Raw genomic sequence first — 15,407 nt, forward strand, 5'->3', positions numbered from 1 at the left:
TTAAACTCGTACAGTCTTGACATTGATGGAAACTGATATCATACAGTATGACATGGACTTATCTACGCACAGTGTGGCAAGCAACAATCCTAAAGAACTATTTAAATTGCACATTGTATACCGGGCAAAAGGTGAAACATCAGGAAGCTTTTTGACAAAATGACAATAATAAATTATTAAAATATTTTTTCTGTAGTATTTGTAATAACCAAATACTTAATTTATTACACATGTGGCGTTTGACTGACAAGTGGCTGCTTTCTAACCTTTTAACTTTTGACTTGTTTACCGCTGGTTAATTACTGTAATGGGATAAACGCAAAAATACGTAACTAAGGGGGTTGTGTTTGTTGTTTGGGCTCCGTTGCCTGGTCCGTGATACAGAACGTTTTTTTCCCGAACACTAAATTGGCTACGGTCACTTAATGCGGCTTACAGATTTCTGGACAAATAGAGGTGAGCTTGAATCTAATTTGGAGACAATTCCATAAACAACCAAAATGAATCCAAGATGTGTCCGAACGCTGCTGAAAACACATCTGAAATCGTAAGCGGTTTGCTTAGTTACTGTAGAAAAGAACAACGGCAACAGGAACCAGATTCAAGGATTGTAATTGAGAGTTGACGGGTCCTCATTAAATGTTGTTGTTGTTGTTGTTGTTGTTGTAGTTCTAAGTTACGACCTTTGACCCACAGAGTAATCGTGTGACTCTGAAGATGGATGTATCGCACACAGAGCACTCGCATGTGATCGGGAAAGGAGGAAATAACATCAAACGAGTGATGGATGAGACGGGCTGCCACATACATTTCCCAGACTCTAACAGACACAGTCAGGGGGAGAAGAGTAACCAGGTACACACACATACACGCACATACAGTACATCATGCTTTCAGTGTATCATTGACGATGTCTTATAGTGGTTTTCCTAAACCCATCTAAAAAACATGATTTGTGAGCGTTTTTGTATAGTGAGAATCACCTCAGATGTTCTCACGAGTCAGTCAAGTTTTCAGCATGTTTCATTACATTTGTGAGGACAAAAACTTGGCCCTTACAAGTATAGCAATACAATTACATACAAAGAAAACAGACCCAATCATATTTGCTCAACACATGTCTATCACATACTGACCAATTTGACATGCACCATATTATAAATAATTCAATTTAAAGTAAGAGTACGCCCATAAATAAAATTCTGTCATCGCTCCCCTTCATGTTTAAAACCGATATGAAGCAAGAAAGTAAATCATCTAACTCATCTGTCTTAGTTTCTCAGTAATATGAGTAGGTGATGGATAATGTTTTATTTGAATTAACTAGGTGATTATGTTTTAAAGAGTTGGCCAAAACATTTTCACCTGACCCACATTTACCATACAGCAGTGGCTGAATTCAGCTGAATCATTTTATTGGCTGAGAGACATGAAGCGGTTTGTATTGGCCAGAGAATATGAATGGTTTATGGTAAAATGGATCTGATTGGTTGTTGGACAGCTGTCAAATTCAAATAGACTGCTGAGTGGTCTGACAAGGCGTGCAGACTGGTTGGAATAGTAGCAGTGATTGCAAGTGCACACATGCACAAACACAGAGTTCATGGCCAAACCAGATGGACCCTCTGTAATGGCCCATATCACCTGCTTCCAAACTGGGATTAATTCACACAGGCCGTGATTAAACGAGTGCGTATGGATGAAATGATGGAAGAGAAGAGCAGGAGTTGATTCCCGAAGCAAGACCTTTAATTAGGGTTCTTGGACTGGACGTCTGCCACTCACACACATGCTTAGATTTTAATGGTTTGATGGGTAATAAATCAGGTTGCTGGATGTGGGACCGCTTGTTATTTGAGCTTAACGAAAAATTCGTACAGGATGGAAGACGGGAATAAACATCTGCACTTATTACGGTAAAAGAAGTACAATCATTTCTTTGTCTCTCTCTCTCTGTCAGGTGTCAATAGCAGGGCAGCCGGCTGGCGTCGAAGCAGCGAGAGTTAAAATACGAGTAAGTTGTATAAAGTCTTTACTTCGTTAACGTAAACGCAGTTTTCTTCCTGTCTTTCTCTCTTTTTCTGTTTCTCACTCTCTCTCCTCTTTTTCAGTCATGCATTCTTTCCCTTTACTTTTTCTTCTTTTTTTCACTCTATCCCCTTGCTTGCTTTTTTGTTTGTTCTTTCTTTCTTTCTTTCTTCCTTTTTGTCTGTCTGTCTTTCTCCCCTAACTTCGCCATGCTTTATTGGCTCTATATGCTGCACCCTAGTGGCCGAAACGACATCATCACATCTTTGGTATTAGATTGGATTGTGTTCTCCTCAAAGCATCTTTCTTTCTCTCGCTCTCTTCAGGAATTACTCCCATTGGTGCTGATGTTTGAATGTAGTGGGGTGGTGCAGCAGGTGGACTGCAGCTCTCCTGTAGTTCAGCATATCTCTCACACGTACAACGTCTCCATCTCCTTTAAACCACCCTCCCGTCTCTATGGCAACACCGCCATCGTCCGTGGCAACCAGAACAATGCTAATGGCGTTAAGGTGAGGCATGAAGTGCTAGGCACTATGGGCCGGTATGATATTTTGGTGGTATGATAACCTTTAAGCAAAAACAAAAACTTTTCAACTGGACACAATTTGTAAGCAACATACATGCCAGGTAAAAATAAAGCATTTAAATTATAATATTCTTTGCAAAAAAAAAAAAAAAAAATGTGTAATATATATTAAATGTAAACATCAAATAAATTATATGACTTAATGATTTTATTAATTTTGTGTAAATACAGCTCATACATTGGAAATGGTATCACAAAGGCAAGTGGTTTTGAAACCTTGACTCTTTATAGACGGTTTCAGCAGTAACAACATAAACAAGCGGCTTTCGTGGTCAACACGTAACTTCCGGTAAACTCCGCTAAGAATAAATAACAACAAAGTCATTTTTAAAGTAGTTTATTTATATAACAAGCAAAATAAACAACACATAGATTACATAGGAAACCAAAACATTTGTTATTTTCGACAAGGTAATTGTTCAAGAGTTCAGTTTAGCAACTAGTCAGACCATTAAAAAAAACCTGAAACCGGAAGTAAAGTTCGGACCAGACGGGCACGTGCGTCCGATGAAACCGTCTATACCTTGAAACCGGTAACTGGCCCATGACTACTAGGCACATTAACAAATGCTGCATTTTAAACCGCTTTGTGTTAAAGTTTGAAACTAAAATGTGCAGTATGTCCAGTAGTGCTAATTAGTCACGACTAATGCAGAATAAAAGTTTTTGTTTACATAATATATGTGTGTGTACTGTGTATAATAATTATGTATTTATAAATACACACACATACATGTATAATTTTAAGAAAAACAGTATATTTATATAATAAATATTTATATATAATATAAATTATATAAAAATATAAATATGTATATACACATGCAAATGATTCTTAATTACATACACGCCCCCACACGTGTGCGTGCTTGCGTGCGTGTGTGTGTGTGTGCACGTGCCTTAATGGTCTTATCTAGCAAAACATTTTTGTGCGATCCTACAAAATGACCGTTTTGACTTTGTTGTATGTGAAATGATACTTATTATGTCTGTGTCAGTGATTAAAATGGTGCGTTTCACATATGTGACGCGTGCCCTTTCCACGTCCTTATGCAAATACATTAATTTGCAGCAACACCTGAAATTGTTGAAAATGGGGTGCTTTCGAAATAGAATTAACAGAATAAAAGTGAGGGACAGTGATAATTTTATGTGTTGGGTAAAAGTAATTTGATTATTTTTACATTTATACAATATGATAATCCATAATATTTGATGGATATCTAATATTTTATGATTGATGTTCTAGGATAACGTTAAAACAATAAAATCTCAGCACAAAAGGTATCTGAGAAATAGCAAAAATAATGGCATATTCATGACATGTCAAAAGTTTCAAAAGCAGATTTAATGTGACCTAGAAAATTTGAATCCCTCTTAAGCAAAGGGAAAGTAGGTCATTCAGTAAAATGGAGAGATTTAGTTGACCAATAGAGCTGCCAGATACAAAGCCCCAAAACACAGCAGCCTTCACCACATAGTATAAGCATTACACGGGTTGGGCAACGGTTTTAAAAATGTGTGCACGTGTTCAAGCTTACACTGTGTGTGCGTGCAACCTCCGTCTCTGTGTATACAATGGGGTCTTAAAGTCAAGTGGAGACCACTAGTGGTACAAATTTCATATAAAATGTTGCTTTACAAATTATATTATTACGATAATTTTTTTTTTATATTTTTAGAAAAAACTTTTGAAAATCTTTCCTTTCAAAAAGTTAACATGCTTATTTTCGTGGTGCTTATTTGATCCAGAGATCTAGAAATTGTGCAAAACATTTCTGTCCATTACACTTCTTTATTCTTTTCTGTTCCACATATTTTTAAAATTCTGAAATGTAGTTTAAATTAGATTTTGATCAAGTGAGGTTTTGGTCTCTCGGACCCAGCTGAGCTGCTGTTATTGTATTTAACATGGCTGCGTGTGTGTGTGTTTCAGCGTGGTACGGCTTTGTTATTGGAGCACCTCGCTGGGTCTTTGGCCAGCTCGGTGCTGGTAAGCACACAACTGGACATCGCACCCCAGCACCACCTCTTTCTTTTGGGCCGGAATGGTGCAAACATCAGGCTCATCTCCCAGCGCACGGGAGCTCACATACAGTTCCCAGAGCTCAACACGCACTCTCACTCTCCCACTCAGACTAGCCGCTCCGCCATCTATATACAGGGAAGCATCGACGCCGTTTATGCGGCTAGACAGCAGCTGATGGTACGTAAACGTGATGCCTTTCTCATCTATGCCTCATTCCTTGATCTCTAAATATTTGTGGTCAGTTGGCGAAACTGCAATTTTTGATTTTCTGTGTACACGTTTGATTTAGGGCTGCTTGCCATTGGTGTTAATGTTTGACATTAAGGAAGAGACGGAGGTGGCGTCTCAGGTCATCAATACACTCATGGAGCAGCTAGACGTCTTCATCAGTATTAAACCTAAACCAAAACAACCCAGCAAGGTATAACATACCCATATTCTCTGTAAGCACACATAGAAAGTCCTGTTTAGGTCTTTGGTGGATGTGTGATGGTGTCTTTTCCTCAGTCTGTAATAGTGAAGAGCGTCGAAAGGAATGCTGGGAATATGTATGAGGTACGAAGGATCCTCCTGAGTCTGGAGTCCAGCTACATCGCCTCTTCTATATGTAACGTCGCTGTTAATGGACATAATCCCACTTCCCCTCCTCTGATTGGCTCAGTTGGACTGGACACTCTAGCCTCAGCTGGACTGAGGCTAAGCACTCTGGGTAATGTAGTTTACGCTTTGTATTATCAGTCATTGAACGATGCACCGGTTGGTGGTTGTGATGTTTGTCCCGCCCCTCCTCCACTGTGATTGAACGGATGAGTGAAAAGTGACTTATGGCGCTTTTCCATTGCATAGTACCCCACGGTTTAGTTTAGTTTGGGTCGGGTCAGCTTACTTTTGGGAGCTTTTCCATTGGGTGCAGTACGTAGTACCCGATACTTTTTTCGTACCACCTCGGTTGGGGTTCCAAGCGACCCGAGCTGATACCAAACGTGACGCGAAAACACTGTAGATCACTGATTGGTCTGAGAGAATCGTCACGTCATCGCTATAATGTAAATATTAGCTTTAGCTTACTGGTAGCTTGCGCTGTATCAAGCAAACATGTTGTTATCTGTGTTCTGCTATAAGTTTCCAAACACCCTTTTAGCGATGAAAACATCCGCAGGTTGAGAATCCGGCACACCATAACAATTTTTTCCAGACTTGCAGTTTGTGGCGGCACATCCGCGACGTGCACGTCCGCATTATATATGCTTAAATGCAACTTGAATGAGGCTCAGCGGAGCGCCGTCGACTGACGCCACGGGTCGGGTGTTTGAACAGAAACTGTCATGTGAGACAGAGGTAGTTATAAACGCGATGTGCAAACATCTATTTGTGGTGGCCAATTTTAATTTTGTGGCAGACTGAGAAATAGATGAATGTATGGGAATGGACAACAACGCTCTCACGTGTATGATGTCACAGCAGTAGGCAGCGTAAATATAACGACACGCCTATAATCCCTCCCACTCCGAAGGGATACTAAACTCAATGGAAAAGCTAACCACGCAAAAGTGAGGTGAGCTGACCCGACCCAAACTAAACTAAACCGTGGGGTACTATGCAATGGAAAAGCGCCTTTATGCCTGTCTTTTTTTCTGTCTTCCTTTCTGCCTGTCTTTCTTTCTTTCTTTCTCTTTCTTTGTTGTTCTTCTTCTTTTTTCTGCCTGTCTTTCACTTTCATTCTTTCTTTCTTTCTTTCCTTCTCTTTCTTTGTTGTTGTTCTTCTTTCTTTCTGCCTGTCTTTCACTTTCTTTCTTTCTGTCTATCCTTCTGCCTGCCTTTCTTTCTGCCTGTCTTTCTTTCTTTCTTTTTTCTTTCTTTCTGCCTGTCTTTCACTTTCATTCTTTCTTTCTTTCTTTCTTTCTTTCTCTTTCTTTGTTGTTGTTCTTCTTTCTTTCTGCCTGTCTTTCACTTTCTTTCTTTCTATCCTTCTGCCTGCCTTTCTTTCTGCCTGTCTTTCTTTCTTTCTTTCTTTCTTTCTTTCTTCTTCCTTTCTGCCTGTCTATCACTTTCTTTCTTTCTATCCTTCTGCCTGCCTTTCTTTCTGCCTGTCTTTCACTTTCTTTCTTTCTTTCTTTCTTTCTTTCTCTTTCTTTGTTGTTGTTCTTCTTTCTTTCTGCCTGTCTTTCACTTTCTTTCTTTCTATCCTTCTGCCTGCCTTTCTTTCTGCCTGTCTTTCTTTCTTTCTTTCTTTCTTTCTTCTTCCTTTCTGCCTGTCTATCACTTTCTTTCTTTCTATCCTTCTGCCTGCCTTTCTTTCTGCCTGTCTTTCACTTTCTTTCTTTCTTTCTTTCTTTCTTTCTCTTTCTTTGTTCTTCTTCTTTCTTTCTTTCTTTCTGCTTGTCTTTCTTTTTTCTTTCTTTCTTTCTTCTTCTTCTTCTTTCTTTCTGCCTGTCTTTCTTCTTCTTCTTCTTCTTCTTCTTCTTCCTCTTCCTTTCTGCATGTCTTTCACTTTCTTTCTTTCTTTCTTTCTTTATGTCTATCTTTCTGCCTGCCTGTCTTTCTTTCTTTCGTCTTTCTTTCTTTCTGCCTGTCTTTCTTTCTTTCTTTCTTCTTCTTCTTCCTTTCTGTCTGTCTTTCTTCTTCTTCTTTCTTTCTGCCTGTCTTTCTTCTTCTTCTTCTTCTTCTTCCTTTCTGCCTGTCTTTCTTTCTTCTTTCTTTCTTTCTGCCTGTCTTTCACATTCTTTCTATCCTTCTGCCTTTGGTTCTTTCTTTCTGCCTGTCTTTTTTCTTTCTGCCTGTCTTTCTTTCTTTCTTCTTTCTTTCTGCCTGTATTTCACTTTCTTTCTTTCTTTCTTTCTTTCTTTCTTTCTTTCTTTCTTTCTTTCTTTCTTTCTACCTTTCTTTCTACCTTTCTTTTTTCTGCCTGTCTTCCTTTCTGCCTGTCTTTCTTTCTTCTTTCTTTCTTTCTGCCTGTCTTTCACTTTCTTTCTATCCTTCTGCCTTTGTTTGTTTCTTTCTGTCTGTCTTTTTTCTTTCTGCCTGTCTTTCTTTCTTTCTTCTTTCTTTCTGCCTGTATTTCACTTTCTTTCTTTCTTTCTTTCTTTCTTTCTTTCTTTCTTTCTTTCTACCTTTCTTTTTTCTGCCTGTCTTCCTTTCTGCCTGTCTTTCTTTCTTCTTTCTTTCTTTCTGCCTGTCTTTCACTTTCTTTCTATCCTTCTGCCTTTGTTTCTTTCTTTCTGCCTGTCTTTTTTCTTTCTGCCTGTCTTTCTTTCTTTCTTCTTTCTTTCTGCCTGTCTTTCACTTTCTTTCTTTCTATCCTTCTCTCTTTCTTTCTTTCTACCTTTCTTTTTTCTGCTTGTTTTTCTTTCTGCCTGTCTTTCTTGGAAAGTGAGTGAATGAGTGAAAGTGACTTATGAAAAGTACTGATATGAATGGTATTTACTGTATATTCCTCTCTTTCTCCCCCCTCCCTCCAGCTGGTCTTCTAAGCTCATCAGTGAGCCCCATTTCTAATGGCTCCCCCGTCCCGAACTGTGTTCTTAATGGACACGGCTCGGTGTTAAACATCCAGAACGGAGCAGTAAACAATTCGCAGCACATTCACACAAGCTCACACACACACTCGCATGTTCCCAGTCACACAGCTTCATTATGGGCCAGTGCTCTCAGTTCAGCAGGTAACACAGCAGGTAAGTCAAGGGCCATTTGTATCATTGATAGATTATACACTGATGTAAAATGCTGGGGTAAGTTTCCTGTATCTCTGGTTCAGGGTTTTCCTCAGATCTGATATTGCAGTCAGTGTCTCAGTCGACTCTCAGCGGACTTCTGCTCTCTGGGGTCCAGAATCAAACACACAATCACACGCCCTCCCCGCCACCTGGACTCGCACCAATACACAAACCAGCCAGCGCAGAGCATCTCAATGGACATGTGAGAAACTTCAGTTTTCAGAGCTTGTTTGTGTGTGCACCTGTTGTGTTGTAGACTCATTGTGCTTCCCGTGTGTGTTTGTGCTAAATGATGTTGTGTGCGTTTGTGTAGCTCGCTAGTTCTGTGTACGGACGAATTTCCTCTGTATCGCTTAACCCCGCCCACTGTGACACGTCCCAGGAAGTCATTGGACACAGCCAATCAGAGTCCATGTCCAATAAATCTACGGATGAAGGTACAAAGCAGCTTTTTGTCTTTTTAGTTTCTGTCTTTCTTTCTTTATAGTTTTCTTTCTGTCTCTTTCTTTTTGCCTTTCTGTTTTTACATTTTTCCTTCAACCTGTCTATCTTTCTTTCTTTTGGTATTATTTCTTCTTTTTTCTGCCTTTCTTTCATTTTCTTCCTTTCTCTATTTTTTCTTTTTAGTACATTTTTTTTCTTTCTGTCAAGCTTTCTTTCTAACAATCTGCCTGTCTTTCTTAATTTCTGCCTATTGATCAGTCTGTCTTTCTTTCTACCATTTTCTTTCTTTTTTCTTTCTTTCTTTCTTTCTGTCTGTCTATCTTTCACTTTCTTTCTTTTTTCTGCCTTTCTTTCTTTCTTTCTTTCTTTCTTTCTTTCTTTCTTTCTCCCTTTCTTTCCTTCTTTCTTTCTGCCTTTCTTTCATTTTCTTTCTTTCTTGCTTTATCCTTTCTTTCTTTCTTTCTTTCTTTCTTTCTTTCTTTCTTTCTTTCTTTCTTTCTTTCTTTCTTTCTTTCTTTCTTTCTTTCTTTTTGCCTGCCTTTTTTTCTTTCTTTCATTCATTCATTCATTCATTCATTCATTTATTATTTCTGCCTTTCTTTGTTCTTTCTTTCTTTCTGTCAAGCATTCTTTCTATCTTTCTGCCTGTCTTTCTTTATTTCTGCCTTTTTATCTGTCTTTCTGTCTGTCAGGCTTTCTAACTTTCTTTTTTCTGTCTTTCACTTTCCTTCCATCTTTCTGCCTTTCTTATTTCCTTCTTCTTCTTCCTTCTTCCTTTTTTCTACCTGTATTTCACTTTCTTTCTTTATTCCTGCCTTTCTTTTTTCTGCCTGTCCTTATTTCTGCCTCTCTTTCTGTCAAACTTTCACTTTTCTTTCTCTTTCTTTTGCCTGTCTTTCTTTCTTTCTGCCTTTCTATCTTTCTGTATTTCTGTCTTTTTTTTGCCTTTCATTCATTCATTCATCCATTCATTAATTCTTTCTTTCTTTTGTCAAGCATTTTTCTATCCTTCTGCCTTTTTTTCTTTCTGCATGTCTTTCTTTCTTACAGCTTGTTTTTCTTTCTGCCTTTCTATCATTTTCATTCTTTCTTACTTTTTCCTTTCTTTCTTTCTTTCTTTCTTTCTTTCTTTCTTTCTTTCTTTCTTTTTTATTTTTTCCTTTCTTTCTTTTTTCCTTTTTGCCTGCCTTTCTTTTTTTGCCTGTCTTTCTTTTTTTCATTCATTCATTTATTCTTTCGTTCGTTCTTTCTTTCTTTCTGTCAAGCATTTTTTCGATCTTTCTGCCTGTCTGTGTTAATTTCTGCCTTTTTGTGTGTCTTTCTGTCTGCCAGGCTTTCTAACTTTCTTTTTTCTGTCTGTTTCTTTTTCTCAGTCTTTCACTTTCCTTCTTTCTTTCTTTCTTTCTTTCTTTCTTTCTTTCTTTCTTTCTTTCTTTCTTTCTTTCTTTCTTTCTTTCTTTTTGCATGTATTTCACTTTCTTTCTTTATTCCTGTCTGTTTTTTTCTGCCTGTCCTTTTTTCATTCTTTTTTCTCCTTGTTGCATTTTATTTTATTTTATTTTTTTCTTTCTCCTGCTTTGTTTCTGCCTTTCTTTCATTTTCTTTCTTTTTTTCCTGCCTTTCTATCAAGTTTTCTACTTTTCTTTCTTTCTTTCTTTCTTTCTTTCTGTCTGTCAAGCTTTCTGTCTGCGTTTTTCCCAGAATCCTATGCTACATACAGTTTTCCAGCAGCAGCTTAACAATGCTGTTTTTGGCCTTCCACCCTCTGTTCGCTGTGTCAAGTATGGATGCCTCATTATTTCAGTGTTTGTCTTTGTGTGTTTATATCAGGCTCAGACACATTTGTTGAAGTGGGCATGCCCAGGAGCCCGTCTCACTCAGCCAATGGGAATGAGCTAAAGCAGATGCTGGCCTCTTGCACGACATCTTCGGGAAAACGACAAACGGTGGAACTTCTTCAGAGAACCAAGAACTCACTTCTGCAGTATGTTCAGCCATAAATTCACATTGGTATCATCATGGGAATTTTGGGATATTTTACAGAAATAGTTCATCCAAATCTGAAAATTCTCTCATAATGTACTGATACTTGCCATAACAACTTTCCACTTAAGTCATTCAGTTTGCTCTGTTAAAGTAACCCAACGGCCAAATGAAAGCATTGTTTCAGCTGAGTCGCATTCAACTATGTCTTTATTCTGGCATGGAATGGCCACATTTTACAATTGTAAATTTTCAAATGAATAAAGTCCAGTCTTGGCGTACGGTCTTGAGTTTTCAATTGCATTCCAAAATATGTCATTACAAAAGTAAAATAAACGCATTGATTTAGGATGTACTGCAGCTATGTGGTGAACCTTAAAGTGTGTGTTTGTGTGTATAGTGTGGAGTGTGTGTTGGCAGATTCAGACTGTGAGAACACAATGGCTGATAAAAGAGCACCAGGAAGTGAGAGAGCTGCCGAAAGAAGACTAGCCCCTCATATACAGGTACAGAAACCCATTACGCGACTGGGCGTAACTTAACTTCCAGTCTCTGTTTGTTTTATGGTCTGGCTAGTGACTATGCAACAAATGTCTTGTCAAAACTAACAAATGTTGTGGTTTCCTAAACACGAGGGGAGACGGGGATCATGGATCACGCTATGTGAAGGGGGTTTGGCATGCTTTCTGTAGTTAAGACTGTATACAATATATAGAACACTTTTTAACACAGTGTAGTTTTTGATTAGCATTAGCTATGATTTGAACTAAAGGTAATCTACTGAGTTTTCCAGAAGTTGTGTTTGTTCCATGAAGCTGTTTTTGTTTCTGTTGTTACTGCTGAAACCGTCTATAAGTGTGCACATGCTAAAACACAGTAACTCACCCTGTGTGTTTTATGTTTTATATTTAGGCTTTTGACTATGAAAAAAAGAAGCTTCTAGCTACTAAAGGTGAGACTTGACCTGATTGAACATTGTCTCAATGTGACATCACTGGTTCGGCTATGTTTAACTTTTGCTGTTTTTGTATAGCCATGTTAAAGAAGCCAGTTGTGACTGAGGTTCGGACTCCAACAAATACCTGGAGCGGGTTGGGCTTCTCCAAATCAATGCCAGCCGAGGGCATGAAAGAGCTCCGCAGGGCAAACCATGTGCCATATAAGCCCAGCATGAGCACGACATATGAGGTACACACCCAGTCTGATCACAGATCAGTGTAGTCAGATTATAATTTTGTGATATAAATTATAAAAGTACACATTTAATAAATGTAACAAGCCCCGCCATTGGGTTAAAAATAACTCAAAAAATGTTTACATTTGACCCAACAATGGGTTGACACAAAGCATAGTTTGAATTACAACCTTTTTTAGAGTCTAGGTTGTTTTTCTTGATATAAAAAACTGTGTCTTTAACCTTGTGTTGTGTTCTGTATGACAATGTGTTTCTCAGGACTCTCATCTGTCTGTGTCACACTCTGGAAGTCAAGAAAGTTTGAGTAACGGCACTGAATCTGATAACTGGGGAGATCGTAATGGAAATGTTAACATCAATGGAAACGGACTTTCGGGAAACTCAGAATTTTCTCCTGCTGTCAGCAGCCCGAAGAGAATTAAGAACAAATCTAGTGAGAAAGATTTTGTACTCCTTGAACTCTCTGTATAGGCATATATATCAAATCTCGGGGACCCCACAAACCATGAGACAGTGCCCGCCTAAAAACGGTGCCACTTGTATTTGTAGGGATTGACACGTTACACTAAAGTTGCATTTGTTAACATTAGTTAACATGAAACAAAATTAAATACTACTTCCAAAGCTTTTTTAATCTTAGTTAATGTTAGTTTTTAACATTTAATAATGCATTATTTTGTATCTGTTAACATTATTTACATAATTAGTGAATTAACATATCATTTACTCCCCCTTATGTAAACCTGTATGAGTTTCTTTATTATGTTGAACACAAAAGACGATTTTGGATAAATGATTGTAACCACACAGTTGTTGGCACCCATTGACTTCCATAGTATTTTTTCTACTATGGAATCAAAGAGTGACGCTACTTATCAATATATCATTTTTTAGAATAAAGAAACTCAAAGGTTTACATGAGGGGGTGTAAATGATCTAAATGATTCTATCTGAACCATCCCTTTAGATAACATTTTAAAAGATTAAAACATGCCACAAATATATGAAGAGTTTGGTTTCACAACGCAATAAATCCATTTTGACTTATTTCGGTAAAAATGTGTTTTCTATACCGAGAAAGTGACAAGATGAAAACCACTATTTTCTGTTACAAACTTTTACATAGCATCTTTACATAGCATTAAACATTCAAATCCATAATTTGATTTTCAAAGATTTATTATAAAAACTGATTTGTTTTTTTTCCAAATGCTATAAATCTATTGAATCAAATAATAAATGTGCAAACATCTTTGCTATGTTATATTCATTAAGTTGACTAGTGGTATACACTGATTAAAAAAACATAAATGGCATTAATCAAAACATTTACTTTGTCATATTAAGAACACTGTCATTGCTGCTTTCATCCTTGAGATGTCGCCATTGAACTTTTTTGAAAGCGATCAGCTGTAAAAAAATTTGGTCCTGCTCGATTTTCGTTGACTTCAAGTCAAATAATAGAAAGTTTTTCATAAGTTCCCCTGGGTCAATGTGTTAGCATGACAGAAGCTTCATGCTGTTGTGTCGTCGCCCTAGTGGCTTATGTTTCTTCACCGCCAACGGAAATCAACCACAGGTTTGTCAATGCCATCAAAAGTATTTTTTTGTTTTTTGTTTGTTTGTTGACCACGAAGTACAAAGTAGATGAGGAAAACTAGTATTCTTTGTGTATTCAGCACGTGGAATGGTGCGCTGTGATTGGTTGAGCGGATTTATTGCATTCTGCAGAGAAGGAGGACTGGCATTTATCGCGTTTTGGGAAAAAAGATGACAGAATAACAGAATTAACTTTTTAATACTGACCTGATGCAATACTGATTTTGGTGGTAACTTTTTTTTAATTGTGTTTATCACGTTTTTGAACCAAACTCTTCATATATTTGCCTCATCATAGGGGTCCCCATATAAGGTTTCATGCACTAGCAACTATCCTAAATGTTCAAAATAACACCTTACCTATGTGTTGCTCTTTTCTTTCTCAGTAGGTGAGCAGTATTTGAGCAGCAGTAATTATATGGACAGTATCTCTCTTTCGGGCAGTAATGGCTGCTCGCTCAGTTCCTCTTTTAAAGGAACAGATCTCCCTGAGCTCTTCAGCAAACTCGGCCTCGGCAAATACACGGACATCTTCCAACAGCAGGAGGTGATTAATGAACAAGCCAATGATGTGATATCTCCCTGTTTGTCTTTTCGTTCCTTTGTGTTGAGAATGTGTATCTATGCGTGTGTTCTCTAATAGATTGATCTACAAACGTTTGTCACACTGACGGACCAAGATCTGAAGGAACTGGGAATTACGACATTTGGCGCACGCAGGAAAATGTTATTGGCGATCTCAGGTCAGTCACTTTGTATACAAAGAGAGAAGGGGTAAATTAAAATAAAACATGTGGTCATGAAGTCACTCTTTAGTAATAAAATGTCTATAGCAAAGACAGAAACTGCATTAATTAATTCAACATGACCATCTAGTCACAAGCCAGACATTTAAAACTTGTGCTCCACAGATTATTTATTTGCATTTTAGATGATAAAAAATGACTAGTTGGTGTTTAAGGTGTCTGTCTTAGTTTAATATTATATGAATGCAATGGATTTATCATTTTGATCCTATATAAATGTCTCCTCAGAGCTGAATAAGAGCAGGAGGAAGCTCTTTGACACGCCCAACATTCGCTCCTCCTTCCTAGATGGTGGGGCTAGCGGTCGCCTGTCACGTCAATTCCACACAGACATGGCGAGTGTCAGCGGTCGCTGGTGATGTCTCGCAGGCGTCCGTTGCCTCCATGAGCTTCAACCATAAGTTCAGCCAGCCATCTGTGGAACACAAACCACTTGAACTTATTTTTACTGGACTCTGGTTGCTATGGAAACCCAAAATGAGATGCTAGTTAATACATGAAAGGGAAATGATTCAATATTGCTTAGGAGGAATGTGTCATTAATATTGTCTTAAATTTACTTTCGGTCACCAGGCAAAGCGCAGAGATAAAAAACTAACCGTACTGTTAGCAAGCACTTCAGTATCGGTGTCTAGCACTTTAACCTTTAAACTCTGCTGTTTTTGCCTGTAGGTTGTACGCATATTCTGTTTTTTTTTCTGTCTATTCAGTGCCAAAGTTAAACACATGCACTTATTTAGCGTGTCACACACACAAAGATTGCAGTATTGTTGTATTTTAAAGACATTTTATTTTATAGTTGCATTATGTTTTCATATTTTTATGTTAATCTTTTAAGAGGCATTATCAGTTTACATTTATTTTATATTTCATTTGGTACAGCTTTTCGGTTGACGTTATTTGTTTATTGTTTAGATTGTGGTCTCCTTAAAGGGACACTCCACTTTTTTGGAAAATGTACTCATTTTCCAGCTCCCCTAGAGTTAAAGATTTGATTTTTACCGTTTTGGAATCCATTCAG

The 15,407-nt window shown here is 37.8% G+C and overlaps 1 protein-coding gene across 1 annotated transcript in view; it reads left to right on the forward strand.

The window, feature by feature from the left end:
* Positions 1–15,407, forward strand: part of bicc1a (BicC family RNA binding protein 1a) — a 49,380-nt gene extending 33,973 nt beyond the window's left edge. Inside the window, exons 5-21 of the mRNA XM_065297385.2 lie at positions 697–855; positions 1,961–2,014; positions 2,355–2,540; positions 4,554–4,823; positions 4,936–5,067; positions 5,154–5,355; positions 8,105–8,317; positions 8,401–8,561; positions 8,673–8,796; positions 10,634–10,787; positions 11,187–11,292; positions 11,699–11,738; positions 11,820–11,974; positions 12,240–12,414; positions 13,967–14,127; positions 14,224–14,323; positions 14,615–15,407. Of these exons, the coding sequence (XP_065153457.1) occupies positions 697–855; positions 1,961–2,014; positions 2,355–2,540; positions 4,554–4,823; positions 4,936–5,067; positions 5,154–5,355; positions 8,105–8,317; positions 8,401–8,561; positions 8,673–8,796; positions 10,634–10,787; positions 11,187–11,292; positions 11,699–11,738; positions 11,820–11,974; positions 12,240–12,414; positions 13,967–14,127; positions 14,224–14,323; positions 14,615–14,745 (2,523 nt within the window). The 3' untranslated portion in view covers positions 14,746–15,407. The remainder of the gene's footprint in view (positions 1–696; positions 856–1,960; positions 2,015–2,354; positions 2,541–4,553; positions 4,824–4,935; positions 5,068–5,153; positions 5,356–8,104; positions 8,318–8,400; positions 8,562–8,672; positions 8,797–10,633; positions 10,788–11,186; positions 11,293–11,698; positions 11,739–11,819; positions 11,975–12,239; positions 12,415–13,966; positions 14,128–14,223; positions 14,324–14,614) is intronic.

Source organism: Paramisgurnus dabryanus, chromosome 17 (assembly GCF_030506205.2).
Source record: "Paramisgurnus dabryanus chromosome 17, PD_genome_1.1, whole genome shotgun sequence".
NCBI lineage: Eukaryota > Metazoa > Chordata > Actinopteri > Cypriniformes > Cobitidae > Paramisgurnus > Paramisgurnus dabryanus.